This window comes from Lepidochelys kempii, chromosome 18, assembly GCF_965140265.1.
Source record: "Lepidochelys kempii isolate rLepKem1 chromosome 18, rLepKem1.hap2, whole genome shotgun sequence".
NCBI classification, from domain to species: Eukaryota; Metazoa; Chordata; order Testudines; family Cheloniidae; genus Lepidochelys; species Lepidochelys kempii.
The window spans coordinates 19532984-19551143 of record NC_133273.1 but is presented as its reverse complement, the minus strand read 5'-3'; the positions used below and the strand labels follow the sequence as shown (position 1 = coordinate 19551143).

General features: G+C 44.6%; 1 protein-coding gene across 1 annotated transcript in view; it reads left to right on the top strand.

Moving 5' to 3' along the window:
- Positions 1-18160, top strand: part of MORN1 (MORN repeat containing 1) — a 270992-nt gene that overhangs the window by 183073 nt on the left and 69759 nt on the right. Inside the window, 1 exon segment of the mRNA XM_073316712.1 lies at positions 8756-8823. Coding sequence (XP_073172813.1) covers positions 8756-8820 — 65 coding nt within the window. The 3' untranslated portion in view covers positions 8821-8823.

The window sequence follows — 18160 nt, the reverse complement described above, 5'->3', positions numbered from 1 at the left end:
GGCAGGTGCTCTTTGTTTTCCTACACTAAAGAGCCACACTCTCCCAGATTTTGTGGCGAAGCGCCATTCTCACTTGGCTACTGCAAGAGCCACAATCTGCAAAGAGCTGTGGGGGCTAAAGGTATTCTGGGATTTATGCTTTTCCTGTTGCAGAGCAGACAGAGCACGCAGTACATATTCCAACAGGGATGTCTCTGCTCCCTTCAGGAATTGCAATCCGTGTTGTGCAAATGCATAATGTGATTTGGCTCAGGTACCTGTTATTTATCCAGAAAATACGTCGTCTTATCTTTGATGAAAGCAGGTTGCCTCCATTTAATCCTTGCAAATACTTGGAAAAGTCACAGTCTTTTTTTTTAAGGATTTCTAAATTACTCACTTTGCATTTTGATGGCATTTTTCATTATTAAATCTTAGATCATTTTGTACATTTTAATTCCCTGAGCCACAGAAGACACATGTGAGGCAGGTAAGTATGATTATCCCACCTTACGATACAAATATGGTGTGAGGCAATAGATAGATTTTATGGATGAGTAAAGGAAGGTACCAAGTGACTTTGCCAAGGTCAAAAAATGAAACTGAACAGGGCTGGAAGTTGAATCAAAGATCCTGAGTCTTGGTCCCAGGCTCTAAGCACAAAACCTCACTGCTCTCCTTGAGCTGGAAATGGAAGCCAAAAGTCCTGACTCCCAACCAACACTTCCTCCTTTTTCAAGAGGAACGTTCGTGGAAACAAGAAATATTTACTCCAAAAGTGACTCGCTTGGTCAGTCATTCTCAGCACTGGGACAGTGTGAAATTCCAAATCCCACTCATTAAAATCCTAACCTACAGTATCCTATGGCAATCACACCAAGCACTGCTATGTTGCTATTGTATGCTGCAGCATTTGAGACCATTAATATGGAGTGCTGTAAGACTTTTATTAGGACAGCCCATCTACTTATCCTCACTGAAACACCTGGGTGAACCGGCGGGCCCTTGCATTGTCAACAAACGTGTTTGTAGACCAACAAGAGGATCGAATTCCACAACTGAGTACGCCCTGCTTTCACTCCCCAAAGTTCAGATCTAAGGACTGTTAGAGCACTTGGGCTGGTCTCGGCTATTGGCACGGCATAGGAGAACAGCACTTGATAAGAAGAGAGGCAATGTCTTTGCAAACCACTCTAAGTGATCCTGGGGCTGTTTTCAAACCCATGTGAGCCAATTAATGTCGTTATGTTAAAATCAATGTAAATTCATAATTTCTTCTAGCTCAGAGATGAACAATCCAAGTTTTTGGTTTGAACACCCTGAAACTTCGATGAGGAGAGGTTCCTACCTCAGTGCAATCTGCGTCTGAACTTCTCCTAAAAGAGATTCGCTGGCCCTGAACCGGCAGTGAATCTGGCAAATCAGATCTGGATCCAGATGAGAATTCTTCTTCCCTGACCCATATCCAATTTCCATGGGAAACTAAATGAAGCTTGGAGGATTTGACTGTTTTTTGAAATTGTGCAGTTAATTTGAACCCCAAAGTCTCAGCAAAGTTTAGGGATGTGGTTCCACAGGAATTGAAACCAAAGGAATGGGGCTTATTTGTATGCTGCAGCTGCTTACGCTAGGCAAAGTGAGTGCAAAATTCTATATGAGTGGCATTTGACGTTCCCTTTGCACAGGTGTAAATAAGGACACAAAATGCCAGGCAAAGGAGAATTTGGCCCAGTATCTGTGCCAAGCTCTGAAAGGCAAATCTGCCACATTTGTACAGCTCTACTCAGTAGCCAAAGCCCATGGAGGGGATTGCACAGTGAAGTGTGTCCTAGCAAGTCTGGCAGCCGCAAATGCTCCCCCATGAATAAATGACTAGCACTGCATGCACAGAGATGCTCTGCCTCATTAGAGGAGGTTCCTGGTAGCCAAGAATACATCTAAGAATCACCAGCCTAAAAACAACCACCACATCTTTCAGCATAATTTACTGTGGAAATAAAAAACTGCAAAGACAATTGTGTTTCACTTATGGGCTTGAGTCGTGAACGTTTAGTGATCCTGGCCTCCAACTGAGCCTGTTCAGATACTACAGAGAGTGCCGCTCCTCTCTGATAGCTTCACACTTTGTGCTCTTGGCAGCAACACTGTTTAGGAAATTATACCAAACTGGAGACATAACATAGACATTGCAAATAGAACTGTTTACATTCCTGTAGAGAGAGCTGCAGCAAAAACTGCCAGGACTGCAAGCTCCAGTGAACGAGATACTTGACGCTTGTGAGTTTTAGATTTTTCCCCTCTCTGTTTAATGCACTCAATGTATGCTTTAGTCATGAGGTTTGTGTGCTCTCAGCTAAAACACCCTACCCCAGGCCATGCCTCTTAAATTTACAGAGGGGCCTAGCTCAGTATTCCAAGTCCCAACACCCTCAACGTTTGGTGGGGCTCAGATCAGACTTTGCAGCTTGGACCTGTCTGTTCCAGAAATGGAGCCACCTAAACCAGAAGGAAATACACATTGCTCTGAAGACAAAAGCCAGTGGAGGATGTAATGACCATAAGTGTTTTGAATGTCCCTGTCCAGCTGCATACACCTCTATACCTGTATCCATGATAGTTGTAAGGAGAGCCATGTCATCAGCATAGCCAGGAATGCCTCTTAAGACTCAGAGGACATTTCTATACTGCATCTGGGAACAAGCCTCCCAGCCCAGGGACACAGATTTGCACTTGTGGGGCTTGTGCTAATGCTCTGAAAATAGCTGTGTAGACGCTGTGGCCCAGGCTGGAGCTCGGGCTCTGAAGCCTGGCGTGGAGGGGGCTTGAGAGCCCAAGTTCCAGCCCGAGCCACCATCTCGAAGCACCGTCTACACAGCTATTTTTAAAGCACTAGTGAAGCCCCGCTAACACAAGTCTGTGGACTCAGACTGGGAGGTTCACTCCCAGATGCAGTGTAGACATGCACAGACACACCGGACAAGCAGAGCTTTACTTGGGAATGTCCATGGAACTCTGAGCTAGAAAAGGTGGCAGTCCCCTGGCTGGCTTTATATAGAGTGGGTCTGAGCTGCAAGAGTTGCTGGATTTCCAGCAGTATAGTGGGTTGAGGATTGTTCGGACTCAGAAGTTTGGTATGGTCCATTATAGCCATAGAAACCATCTGTGAAATGTTGATCACGGTTAGGAATTCATGTGTTTCCGAGAGACACATTCTTGGGTTATGAAACATACAGCATGGGGAACTTCATGAGAACTCTTCTCCCAGCTGATATCACTGTTGTGCTGCACTTAATCACCTGGTTCAGTTACATGTGTTTGCATTGGATAAAAAACATAGAAGTTCTAGTCTCTCAGCATGTTAAATACCACCTCTTCTCACTGTAACGTGGCTGGTGCTCCTCACTTAACACCCTTAGCTCACATAGTTTCCCAACTCTAAGTATGGAAATCAGGCTTTTCTAGCAGTGACCTGACCCTCAGCTATGCTAAGCCTCGTGTTGAGTGTTCCACCTCCCATTCAGCCATACATGCGCTAGACCTGTTCCCAACACGAGTCTCATTGTTGTGAACAGCCAGAGTTGCCTGACAGCTTAGCTCATGCACAGCTGAATGGGATGCAATGGGTTAAGGCTGGTAGAGATACAGTGTGAGGGCCAGATCCACAGCTGGTGTAAATCAGCATAGCTACATTGAAATCATTGAAATTGTGTTGACTTACACGAGCTGAGGTTCCGACCTCTGCCCAGCAAATAGGTACAGCTACCCAGAAAGGGTAGAGAGCTCATGCTACTGCTTGCAGTGATTGACTTATAAAAATGAATATAATGAACGGGAAAGAAACCAGGATCTGCGAAGCTCTGTTTAGAGTTAAACAATTTCAGACACAGATTCTTGTATTATTTTTTATCCATTTCAGACTCGAGTGGTGTTACTATCAATGTATCGCATGTTATTCTTGGATTGCTTTAGTTTCCCACTGTTTTTTCCCTTCTCATATTTCTTTATTTTCTCTAAATTTCACAAACTGAATTTAGGTCTGGAGGCTTCCCCTCCTTCAGTGTCTCAGAAGGGATAGCAATTGGTCTAATATATAAAATCATATTAGGAATGTTCTATATGTATCAGATAACGCAATATCAGATAATGCAAACCAGATAATGCACCTTTTCCATGACAGAGGATTACAGATTTGTTCAGGGAGACTTCTCTGGGCATGTCATTAAGGATTTGATCCTACCACACTGAAGTCACTGGGAGTTTTACCATAGACTTCAGTGCATTCAGGATCAGACCTCAGTATTACCAACACCAAACATTCAAAAACACAAGTCAAGCCCCAAAAATCATAATATTGACTTTAAAATAATGAGATTTTTAAAATAATAAATAATGGGTTCTTTTTATTTGCCTTCTGATTTTGAGACTTTAGGGCTCACAGTTTCAAACTGTTTTGCAATCTGGAAGGTTAGAATTTTACTCTTTTTTTTTTTCAAATGAAAACTGAGATTTTCACATAATCACATGATCCCAGCAGCTGGGGCTTTACAACACCAAGTATTGCAAGACTTTTCATTAAATTATGAAAGTTGGCAAAACTGAGACCCTAATTGCTTAATCTGGAAACCTTCCTAGGAAAGAGGGAGTGCTCACAAAAATCTTAATTACATAGAGATCATGAAGAGACGGTTGCAAAGGTCAAAAGGCACAAACAGTCTCTTGATACGTGTGTGTACCAGTATTGCCAACCCCAAAAGTTTAAAAAGTCATATCAGATCTCTGAAAAATCATGCTCTTTTTAAAAATTGGGGTTTCTATTTGCCTTTTGGTGTCTGATTCTTTACAGTGCACTGGGGTCACATTTGCATGGATGTTTAAGTCTGAAAAAAAATTTTAATGAAAGCTGAAATTCTTATGTACTTCCATGCCTGCAGCAGCTGGGGCTTTAAGCAAAACAGCAATGATCATAAGACTTAGGATAAAAATCACAAGAATTGGCAACACTGGTATGGTACCTAGCACAATGAGGTGTCTTTCTTAACGAGGGCCTCTAGGTGCTACTGTATGTGATACAAATAATGATATCCAACTACCACGTATTTATTTATTTATTTATAGTTTAAAATGCTACCTTTCACCTGCATTTCTGAGTGACTGTGGTATCAATAAAAGCGCTAAGCTGGAAATGAGAGGAAATCCTGTCTCAGCTGCTGTAGCTGCTGTACATCATAGTGTCTCAGAGTATAAATTTTAAAGCACTGAAGATCAGAAGTATATAACTTATAGACTGCAACCAAATCTGTAACCTTGTTGTACTTACATAAAGTAATTTCCTTTTGATTGCCTATTGAGTAAGTCTGATTATTCTTTAAGAGTCACTTTGGAATGGAGCCTGAAGGTACAATATAAAATAATTGAATTGAGTGTAAAGTCCCAGCTGGTAACCTTGTCAGTAATTTGAACAAAGATCTTGTATCAGTAATTTAGAGAGCTACGGATGTGGGGTGGATTCCACTAATATTGATGGAATTTACCCTTCCTCCTCCCCCTACCATTAAAACTTCTATTCTTACCAACAAGCTCATTTTAATTGAATTAACGTACCAGTTGACTGCCACACGCTGGAATTAGAACTGTATGGTTGGCTCAGATTTATTTCACGCTATATCACAGTATGAACTTGAGGAATGATTTCCAGGAGACTAATTATCACATTATGCTGAACTGCATCCATAATTACTACAAATGGGGAGACAGGATTCTTTTTTATCATTTCTAAACCATTTGTTGCAATGTTTTAGCCCCTTAATGAAACTAGAACAAAAAAACAGAGCTGTAGTCAAAAGCCCTTTAAGAGATGGCAAGAAATACTTTGTGTAAGGCTGAGGTCATGGTGTATAAACTCCCCACCTTTGCTGCTTGTGTGGGACCGGGGGTTGATAAAGGGATTACCTTACTTCTGATAACTGTGGTCACGGGGCCAGATGCTGTGCTGGGTTACACTGAAGGCAAAATCCTGGAGGGTTTGGGGGAACAAATTGACTTTGAGTTACTTTAGGGCAGGGTTTCCCAAACTTGTTTCACTGCTTCTTCAGGGTAAGCCTCTGGCGGGCCGCAAGACACTTTGTTTACCTGAGCATCTGCAGGTACGGCTGCTTGCAGCTCCCAGTGGCTGCGGTTCGCGAACTAAGTTTGGGAACCCCTACCTTAGAGTATGTCTTCATTGCAGAGTTAACTTGGGTTGCCCCTCTCCCATTCACACACACAACCCTCTTACCTGAGTTTGATAGTGCTTTCATCCCAAGCTAGCTGTCCTGGCTGGGATTGCAGCCTAGAGCTCAGCTGCCTCTTTCATTTGGGTTGGTGACCCACCCACTGCAGTGAGGACGAGGGCTAAAATCACTTGAATGCTAATAGTCCTCCAATGCCTTCCCACAATTCCCCCTAGCTGACCAGAAGGACGGACAACTTTGCCCAGAGTTTACTGGGAAAGAACCATAGAGCATCTCAGTTTACTACAGTACAAAGAACCATTGGGATATGCCACCAGAGCACTCTTGGTATCTCCCAGATTCTGAGCTGCTTCAGGAGTGTCTGTTGGCATAAGCTAGAGCAATCCTAGAGGTTACTATAGTTTATGGTGGCCACTGCTGCCAATGGGTTCTCCTATAGCCTGGAATACTATGGCATAAAGCACCTGTGACATGATCCCTCCCTCCCCTGACCACATGGGGCTGGAGTGGATGGCATAGGGCAGTCTTTGCTACACCTGTGCCACCATTACACTGGAGGATTCTCTGGAGGCCATTTCTGCTCTCAAAGGCACCTCTGCCTCTCAGGTTGGCTCAGAGGGGCCTTAGCCAGGGACACAATATTTCCCTGGGCCTGTCTCTGAGCACTGTCCCATCACCCTCTTGCTGCTTAGCTTGCCTGCTCCAATTGCAAATGTCTTTGCCATTTTTAATGGCCCCCATGTCCTTGCACAGCTTGTTTCACACAGTGTGGAAGGACCTGCATTCAGTGCAGGGAGGGGTGAGGTTTTCTGACGCACGCCTGGCAAAAGGGAACAGCTGTTGGTGTGGTGGCCCCTCTCCAGCAGGCAGGTGTCAGGGAGATGCAGTAAGTCATTATGGCAGAACTGGGATGCAGGAAGGGGGCAGGTTCAATCTCATGGCTAGCGGCACTTTAAAATATGAAATGGAAAGGTGTTTCAGTTGGGAACCATTGGACAAGCTTCCAGGAAAGCTGAACAGGTTTTGTTGCGGCGGGTGGGGAGGGGCTCAAGGATTCATCAAAGGGACTTTGGCTTGGCTGATCCTCACCCCCAGCAATTCTCTGTTCTCTGGAGTAGTTGAATTGCTATGTGTATAGCAGGGTTCCCCAGATGCCTCCAGACTGGAGCTGCAATTACTCACAGAAATGGCCAAGCCTCCAACGCAAAATTGTTTCCCTTTCCTCTGGCCACAAGGCCCGAAAGCAGCAGCTTCAGAGAGCTCCCAGTGACGGAATCTTTTACCTGCCTGACCACAACCTGGCTCCACATAGGTTGTCTTCCAAGACTGATTTGACCTCTCTTCCGTCAATGTCAGCTTCATTGGAGAGTGTTAGCGCAGGATTCACATGAGTGTTTGTGTGGTTCTTGCTTCCAGTAAAAATGTGCACCAAAACCAACCCAAACCAAACCCTCATTATTAACAGAAAGCAGAGCGTCACAAAGGAAATATCCACTGGAAGGATCCAAGCTCATCTCCATCTTTTGGTAGCAGCAAGGTGCCCCTAATCTGTGGGGGAGAGCAGGTCCCTGAGGGAGGAGGAATGTAGTGAGTGTGGGGCAGGGCCTCAGGGAAGGAGCGGGGAAAGGGCGGGCCCTCGGGGAAGGGGTGGGGCTTGGGTGTTCAGTTTTGTGCGATTAGAAAGTTGGCAACCCTGTTAGTTACAATTATGTAGATGCCCTTATTTCAATTTTAACCAGGCTTATTTCAGTTAAGTTGATTAGGCTCAAGGTTAGCCTCATTAGAAACAAACCAATCTTAAACCAAAATGAGTGCTCTGCACAGAGGTTTGCACTAGTTAAGTCCATGGAGTTAAACTAAATAGGAGCAAATTTGTGTGTAGACAAGGCCTTGGAAAGCCAGAGAGAACCACAGGGTCTATGTCCAGCAGCCTCAATAAAGAATCTTCTTTATATTCATTGCAGACCAGTCCTGTTCCTTTCCTACCTCATAGAGTCCCCCTTTAGTAAAATGCTTGTTCATAATTTTAATAATCTTTGGCTCTCATTTACCACTTTTTATCACAATGCATCACAAAGGAGCATGTTTCATTATCCCCCTTTCTCAGGTGGGAAAACTAGAGCAGAGAGGGGACTTGGTGTGCACAGGGTCATACAAGCACTTGGAGAATTCATTTCCCAATGGGGCTTCATGCAGGCATTGTAAAGGTCAGCAGAGACCTGCCTGAATAGAACAGTGCAGACAGAACAATAGTGATAGTGTCACAATTGTCATATTAAAGTGCTTTGTTACAAGGCTGTTCTGACTGCCATATGATGCAACTTGGGGCATTTCCTTCCTCTTCAGATACTAAGTGATCAGATAAATTACTATATGTTTTGACTCGAATCACCTGACTGCAAAACAGGATCGTGAAGAATCCAAATTTAATCCCATTTTGGGGCATTAAAAATATATCCAATTCATTTTGCTTTGATTAAATCCTGCATTTCATTAGAAATATCAAATTACCTTTTTTATTTAGGGCATTTTTTTTTTAATTTCAGAAACAGTTTCCAGAGGACTAAAGGATCCAGACATGGAAATTAACCTTGTGCAAACGTCAGAATAAATGGTATGTTACTATGGCATTTTGGATGCCTTCTTATTTACTAAGCTTTTCGACCCTGTGTGTTGCTAAGATGCACAAAACAATAGGCTGTCCTAGACTTGCAATAATAGGGTCAATGTGCAAAGCAAATGGGTTGTAATTTTCCATTAATGGAATGTGTTCTGCTTAGGGAGGTCGGATTGAAATATTTTTTTTTCTTTTTCATTTTTCTGAAGTACAATTTTAAATAAACTCCCTCTGATCAAAATTGGAGATTAGCTATCCCTCCCTAATTCACTGCTTTGCTTTAATAAATGGTGGATTTGCCAATTTAGGCATGATAGAACACACACACACAAATCTTACTTACTAATGCATTTCTATTTTGTACACTCCTTGGCCAACTGCCATGATCTACAGCTAGTGACGCCAACACCTTGATTTACTGTCTCCTAGCAGCTATGTCTCATTTCATGAACCACTTTAAGGAAATGGTGCCAACCGTTGCATGATGCTGTTATACCTCCCTCCTCCTTTGATAACTCCCTTCTCATGCCCCAGCTGGTATTCCTTGGAGCTTTGCCTTTGGTAACCTGCCATATATTCTTTGCAAATATGCCACAGCTATTCACTTTTCCTTCTACAAATGACTCGCATTAGCTTCTATTGTTGCTCTGTGTCACTGTGAATACAGTTCCTTCAACTTGCTGGCTGTGATTATTTTTCTTTCACTATTTTCCTTTTAGATGCATTTCCTCTCAAGTGTTATGAAAATATCACTCTTTCCCCCCATACTCTGAGTTTGTAAAGCTTTTCCCATAGATATATATCTCCCATTGGACTGTCGGAAAGAATGTGTTTTTTTTTCTCTTCTTTTCCGTCTGCAATGCATTTTCCCCCTTAAAATTAAATGCGTGCCTGCACCCCTGGGTGAGGGTATTATGAGGTATCACTGTGTATTGGGACAACAGAGTGCATATTGGTACACGCTTGTATAGGGGCAGTGCAAACTGGGGCATATTTGGGGGTAGTGTACTGTTGGGGGCCCTCTTGCATGTGTGTGGGTGCCTACCTCCAGTGGATGTGCAAGTGGAAGTATGCATATACTAGTGGTTGATGAACCTGTTCTGATCTCCTACTGGTTTCACACTCATGGAACCCTACTGACTTAAGTTGGTGTAACACAGTAGTAAATCAGTAGTCACTCCATTAAACACCAGTGAAGATAGCCTGACACAGAAATACAGCAATGAGTCAATGATTCCTCACACCAGGATGAGAACAGAATCAAGCTCTCAGAATTCAGGTTCAGCTCGGCAAAGCATCCATACATTTGGATTTTTACGTGAATTATCTAAATTGTTTGAGTGTGTGACGCTAGGCTGGAAATCTCACAAGAACACAGTTTGTGTGAAGGATTCCCAGTTTTTTGTCGAGATACACAGAAATACCAAGAGAACCGCCTTTCTCCTGGATTTATGTGCTTCCCAGCCAAAAACCAGAAACAAGAAAATCTATATCCCACTGTGACAGGGTGTACTTGCCCCATGAAACCCAGCCATTTCACAACCTGAAAACAGTGAGACAGCTTGAGCCTGTATGAGCCTAGGTCCAGAAGCCAGGGTTTGCAGGGACTATTGTCTGCATCTACGGGGTAGTTAGGAGGACTTTTCACAGACCGTAGTGAGAGGGCTGTAGAAGAGCTCTGTAGTCAACTGGAAGAAGGAATGTGGCATGCCCTGATACAGGGGAGGATGAAGTATTTACAGGCCTGAGTGTAAGGCTAGTGGACATTGGTAAACGTGACTTAGCTGTAGGGTGAAGTCACCGAAGCAGGCTGGAAGGCATTGGCAGCTGGGTAGAGTTGTGAAAGACGAAGGGGAGACTAAGACAAAGCTGCTGCAATGCCCCACCACATTGTGAGAGGGGGCTCTGGGACAATGAGCTTTGTAACACAACTATTGTTTGTGAAACACCTCTAACTGAATGGGAGTCTGGCCTGAGTACGGACTGCAGAATGTGACATGTAGCCTCTATGCTATAATTCCTTATTTTACCCTGAATTCGACTAGATTAGGAATTAGAATTGGGCACTAAGGTGTTGTCTGATGTAATGGTTATCTCTGAGGAGCTGCATGCAATCCAGAACCTCATGTTGTGGGACTGAAGAAACACTTACCTACACAGAATGGATTACTATGATCATGTAGTCAGACCTCATGCCTAATATCGGCCGTAGAATTTCATCTAGTAATTCCTTCAGTGGTAGAAGTTGACTTGCTAGGGATTTTTTGTTTAGGGTTTGATCAGGAGGAACTCAGGCCAATTTTATGGAGGATAAGTCTCTCCTGAGACAGCTGGAGAGGTGAATTCCATGTTGCGAAGGACTCAGGATTTCACTCAGTCTGCTGGGAATAGATGAAAGCTGCACTGCACAGAACATTGTTTCCTGCCCTGTGAGCTGTCTGAGGTCTGCCAGAAACACCTGGGCTTTTCTGCTCACAACAGTAAAAGTAGAAAACAAACCAACCCCACCCAAGTGTACGCTCCCAGGCAGTAAATCGAGGGAGAGCTCTGATGATAATATAAAACCTGTGAGACTGAAGCTTGACTGGAATGTACCTTTTACCCAGTAAGAGTAAGGAAGTATTGTGTGTGTATGCTGTAGTTTGGGTGTAGTTTATTGACTGAAAAACAGACACCGTGTATGAGGTCCCTTTGTTGATTTAAAAAAAAAAGTCATGTTATACAATCACATAATTTTGGGGGAAGGAAAATGAGTTTGCTGTGAAGGAACCGAGCTGGGACTCAGGAGATCTGAGTTCAGTTCCCAACCCTACCACAGACTCCCTACCTGAGCACTCGTTCTGTATCAATCCAGAACAGCAAAGGGGCTATTTTTCAGACCCTGCTCAGACAATGCCAAACATGATGGAAAGCTTGTGAGAAGAGCTGATCTTGTGAGACTGGCACAAACAGCTTGCAATCAGTGGATCGGGTGAGATTTCTACCATTTGGGGGCAAGATGCTGTTGCCAAACCCAGGATTTATAGCTTGCCCCTTTGGTGGATGTCACATGCAGCGCCCCCACCAAGAATAAATTGTGTTGCCAATCTCAGAATTTAACTTGCATTGACTAGTAGTGAGTAGCTGGTGCTGCTATGAGTCACCTAACTTTCAGGATATTTAGGATGTGTAAAGCATAATCAGACCACTGTTACAAACAGCATAATTCCAATGAAATCACCTCTGTAGAAACTCCTCTGGTGCAACTCCTACATCAAATACTGGCTCATTAGACTGGTCAGGTGAGAGGCCTGTTGCAATGGGGCAAGTAGGGTAGGGTTGGGGGGACACACGGAGCTGATGCAGGCAAAGAAAAGACACATTATTCACTCAACCATGTGATCAGGCAGAATTGTTCACTGTGAGTCATAATTGTGTGCAACTTACACTAACAAATGAAAGGTGCTGCCTTACTCTAAACCAACCCATCTCACACTTCCACACAGGCAGTGCTTCCAAGGTTTGTGTATTTTAAATTACTGTGACATCCTCAGGGCTCCTCCATGTATTCACTTGTCTCAGCATCTCCCAGCAATCAATAAGAGGACTAAAGGCATGAGCATGTTCCCTGTTTCCTTTGCAGAAGTTCCGATGGCCTGTTCCGAATTCACTTGGGCAGTTGCGTGGGTGTGCTCTCGGTAGCTTGACTGCCTTTGGTGTCTTGCTAACAGGCATTGAATGCTCTGGTGTGAGGAGAAAGAGGCAGGAAGATGATCCTCATCTCCCCCCAAAACAATTCTTCCTGTCCTGTTCATGTCTCCCGTGCAATCCACCCCCTGCACTAATGCATTCTCACTCCTGGTTCAACCCTCCCCCCCCCAGTTTTTTTTTTTAATGCACTTCTGATAATGATGCTCCTCTCGAACCAGTTCCACACCATTGCCACTTCACTGATATCCACTTTACATGAGAGGCGATTCCCACCCAATGTGTCTGTCAGCTTCACAGGAGCAGAGGGTGCCTTGGCCTCTATCACCATCAATCTGCCCTGCCAGGAACACTTAGTTCTCAGTTAGTTCTCAACTATTTGTTAAGAGCAGGCAATGCAACAGCATCTCCCAGCAAGGCATTTGGGTTTATAATCTGCTTTATCCTGACATGAAAAACCCTCATCTATGATCACCAGTTGGATTTTTTCTCTTTGGCTACAGCCATGTGCTATTAGTTTACATTTCTATCAAGCTCTGGACATTTTTGACCTACAGTTTAAAACTTAGGAGCATAGGAGATACAAAGTAGCGGCACAGCTTCCTGCCACATCAGCTGATTACCAGTCAAAGCAAAAACCATTGACTTGTTCAACAACGCCACTGGTCTCCCCTTCAGCGTAGCTGCTGCACCAATGTATTCTCGCTCCTCGTTCAGTCCTCTCCCCCAGTGTTTTCAATGGGGCTTCACACAAAGATGGGTTTGAGAGGTGGCACTGGCATGTGAGAGCTGCTTCACGCTTCCATTAACTTTTTTGTGCACACTTTAGTGTTGAAAGAAACTACATTGGCATTTCTAAAGCCCAAAGGCCTCTATTTATCTACAGAAGAATCCCAGCACAGACAAAGCCAGTGCAAATTTCCCCATGCTTCCCCTCCTCATATGCTCTACTGTGGAGTGGATGGCGCAGGGAGGGGGTAGGAATGAGAAGGTAGTTCATGCTTTGTAGCCCATTCATTGAGAAGTTCACCCTTGTGCATGGAACCATAGGAACCACTCCTGCTCAAGCCCAGTGGGCTTCCATGGACCGCAGGCCATCTGCATTGGTGAATGTAACCCTCAGTCCTTGATAGCTCTGCTGAGGAGTCACTTAAAGTGCCAGATGTGGTGTTTTTTTATGTGGTCCTTGTCCACTAAAAACAGGACTGAAACATCCCCCCCCCCACCAGCTCAATTCACACTGGGCAGAGCACAGCTTTCCAGTGCTAATGGTTTTGGGTCACTGAGTACAAAGAGCCTTGCTGTGCTCTGAAAAAAGTCAGTGCTAAAAGTTCTCAGCCCATTCTCCTGTAAACAAACAATCTGAAAAACAAGGAATAAGGAAAGGTGCAGCTCTGAGGCAAACGGTGGACTACACCGATGGCTAGAGCTGTAAAGTAACATGAACAAGAAAGGGTAGATTTTACCAGTTCAAATCCAGATTCATGGCCACTTTTATGTTTAATTCATTTTAATCAATTATTATGATGCTTTCCTAAAGCTCTTCTAGGAATTGCTGTGCCCAAGATGTTTCCAGCCCTTACAATGATGCTGTTTCTGACCGTTCAAATATGTCTCTGACACCAATTCACACCAATAGTGGTGGAAATGAAAACATTATCAGGCCGCTAATTGTTCAAGTCAAGATTTGGGACTTTCCCTTGGGTCTGTGTAATTCAGCCCTGCCTGGTGCCAGTGACAGCAGGCAGAATGGAACAAACCAGGTTCTCAGATACTTGGGAAAACTGCTTCTCTCTGTTTGAGCAAATCTTTTAAAATGTTAAAAATGTTTGATTTGATGCTATTGACTCTAGAGCAGAAAACATCTGTAGTATTAGCTGGAGTGACACTGCCATCACGTGATATGGGAATGTGGCTCAGAGGGCATGGGCGGTGAGTCTAAGAGGCCAGGGAAGGCTCTGCCTTCCTTGGCTGCAGCCTCTGCCCTGGGCCGGATGGCGCGGCTGGGGCTGCTTGGGTTGGTCGGACGGCTGGGGCTGGCCCAGGGCTCCTCTGGCAGTGTGGGGGTTCAGGGTTCTGGCTGGCTGCGGGGGAGGGAGGCTCAGGGCTCCGGCCACAGGGGACAGGGCCTCATGCAGAAGGGGCAGGGCCGCGGGGCTAGCCTCCCCGAAGGCGTCGTCCACCCGCCACCCATATCATAAGGCAGGGGATAAAACCATTATACCAACCCTGAACATTCCTAATGAATCTATAGGCCTGGTTTTGAACTCCCTTACACTGGTATAGAGCGGGAGTAACTCCACTGAAGTCGATGGTCTTATACTCGTGTGAAACCTGTACAAATGAGAGGAGAATAAGGCCACTTTGAGTAGCAGAGTCACAACAAGTGTTCATCATACAGTGGAGTTCTCACTCACGGGTCCTTCCAGTATCACAGTTGCTCACCAAGCAATACTGCAAACTGTTCATCCAGAAAAATAATTCCTGCAGAAGGGGGAGGGGGTCAGACTTCCATGGAGCTCACCCATTTGCATCAGTCCTTCCTCTTGTATTCTGGGGGACACAAGCACTGAGCTACCTCCATTATGAAGCAAGGGTTTGACCAGGCATAGAAATGAGGGCAAAGAGGAGAGGGGTATAAACCTCTGCCTACCACAAATAAATGCCTTAATATTGGCTGAACATCAAAAAGTTCAGAGCTCAGATTCAGTTGAGAAAGATCAGGAACTCATATGAATTATCCAAGCACCGTGGGTCTGGCCTGGAAAATTGGTGGGAACCAATGTTCTCTTCAGATTCCTGGTGCTGAATTTCCAGTCCTAACCCATGCTGGAAATGGCAGGAGAAGAGCTTTTCTCTGGTTATGTCACTGCTTAGGGCTTAGTGCAAGGAAGGCTGAAGTCAGTGGAAAAACTCCTATTGATTTCAGTGGGTTTTGGAGCAAGCCCAACCACATCCAAACCAGGAAGTGCAGGGGACAAATGAGAACAAAAGTTGGCCAAACATTCTGGAACCTGCAAGGCAAGTTTGGTTCAAGTTATAGTCTCTGGGTGAAGGGTCAGTTAAGGTTTCAGAACTCCTCCTTCCCATCCTTTACAAAAAAGAGTACTAGGATAATAACATTCAGTGCATTCATTAGAACAGGCTTTCCACAATGTAGGTTCACTTTGTCGTACTTTTTGGTTTTGTTTCTTTTTTAAAAGGGTTTCCAAGTTTTTTACAGTTTGTTTTTAATGTTGACCAAAAGCTGTTACTGTCTGAGAGCTGTTCAGTGTCCTGTGTGAAATGAGTTTCTTGGGTCTCAGCCCACTTCTAAGTACATGGATGTCTATGTCATAGAATCATAGAATATCAGGGTTGGAAGGGACCTCAGGAGGTCATCTAGTCAAACCCCCTGCTCAAAGCAGGACCAAGCCCCAATTTTTGCCCCAGATCCCAAATGGCCCCCTCAAAGATTGAACTCACTACCCAGGGTTTAGCAGGCCAATGCTCAAACCACTGAGCTATCCCCACACCCCACAAAACCCCTTCATCAGATAGTCCCACCAGAGGCCAAGGATCAAAAATTCCTGGAGATGGAATGACCATGTGGCTCCTTGTGGTTGGCCCCAGGTCACGCTGGCTGAGCAGTGAAGGGGAAGCTTGTTTGCTGTACCCTTTCCTGGAGGCAAAGTGAGAATTTCATCACTGCCCATCTGGCACCTTCCACCAGTGCAATATTCTCTTTTTTAACAAGCAGTCCTTTTGCCTTTGCTCCCCATGACAAAGCGTTTCACCCCCTGGTCTCTAAGCTTTCACGGTAACATCTCCGGCTGCCGGACAGGTTGTGGAGGCCAGCATATGACTTGTCTCTTGTCCCCAGTGCCTCCACAAGGGTTCCTAGTGGATTTCCCAGTCCCCAGCCTCAGTGCAGCCTGGTACTTTGGCATCTGTAAGTACCCAGGAACTTGGTGTCTTCCTTTTCTGCTCTGTTCTGTTCTGTTGCTTTGGCACGCAAAAAATGCCAACAGATGCCATCGAGTGTAAAGAGACAGGTGGTGTCAATGCGTCAGAGGAGGGACTTCCTCCAGAAAGATGGCACTTGCTGAGCTATGTAGGCTGCCCATGCAAATCCATAATGTGTGACATCTATCTCCTTGTGAGACAGTTCTCGTGTCCTTGGGAGCAGGCACAATGCCATCCCCAAGCCAAGACTGCTGTAGGTACACTTCTTTTTAAACAGATTTTATTTAATAGATTTAGAAATGAGGCCCCACATCCTAATATCACATTAGGAATCAGTGTGGTACAGTGGGTTGGATAGCAGACTGGGAGTTAGGTGACCAAGGATCCATTTCCAACTCTGCCACTGACCTGCTGGGTGACCTTGGTCAAATCACGACATTGCTCTGTGCCTCAGTTTCCCATCCGCATTAATGGATATAAAGCATGCCAGACTTTGTAAAGCCTTTTGAGTTCTGCAGATGAAGAAGCATTTTACTGTACTGGAGCTATTATAGAAAAATAAGTGATAAATTTGGAGACTTCAGGTCAAAAAGAATGGGGGGGCATGTATGTTGCCTTCTAAACTTGAGGGTCACACACTTTGTAGCTTCTGTATGCTGACAGCATTGCACACAGCAGAGGCTCCTATTCCTTCATTGTCCCCACAAGTTCCCTACCATGCCCCTCAATTTCAGGGACTCCCCCCATGCCAGGGGCTCTGTGTGTGCCCCCCGTACCAATATCCTCTGTTCTAACTTCTCCTCCTCAAGCTAGGGGCTCTGTGTGTCCCCCATGTCTCCCTCCCCCAGACCACTGTCCCATATACTTCCTCCCATACCAGGGTCAGTCTCTGCCCTCTCATTCTCCACCACCCAATTCTTATTTCTTTCTGTTTGGTCGATGTCATTCAGTGTCAATATTTTTACACTGTTGGGACAATGGACAGAGTTGAGGTGCGGGGTATTGTAATACTGGAATATATTAATGGCTGCTATCAATCGATTCTTTGACACATACACAATCACAGAACTGATTGAAGCTCCTGGTTCTGCATCCAGATGCCAGAGGCTCCATGTGTCCCCCTATTTCTTCCTTCCGGTTTTCCAATTTTCACCAAAATCGATAGGGCTCAGCCCATTGATGTTTAGAATATTCCTTAAAAATTTGGAATTGATGGGTTACAAACATTACTGCATCACATTCAAACAGACAGGGAAATGCCACCAAGGTGAGTGTTTGCAGTGTTCTTGTAGCCGTTTGGGTCCCAGGGCATGAGAGAGACAAGGTGGGTTAGGAAATATCTCTTATTCTACCAACTTCTGTTGGTGATAGAGACAGCTCTCTCACCAAAAGAAGTCAATCCAATAAAAGATATGACCTCACCCGCTTTGTCTCTCTAATCGAGTTGAATGTATGACCTCGCTTCATTCTGCCAATAATACAGAAGTCAATGAAAAAACTTGGCCAAACATAATTCTGGAAAAGAAAGAATGTTGGGTCAGATCCTCGGCTGCTGTAAATCAAGCGTACTGTTTAAGCTGTGCCAATTTTCACTGCACAAGAATATGGCCCATAGTGCTATCTAATGACTCTTTGTCCTACGTATGCAAACAGGGCTTCTCTTTCCCCAGTCCCTTTGACTAATGGGTCTTTAGGTGGTTCT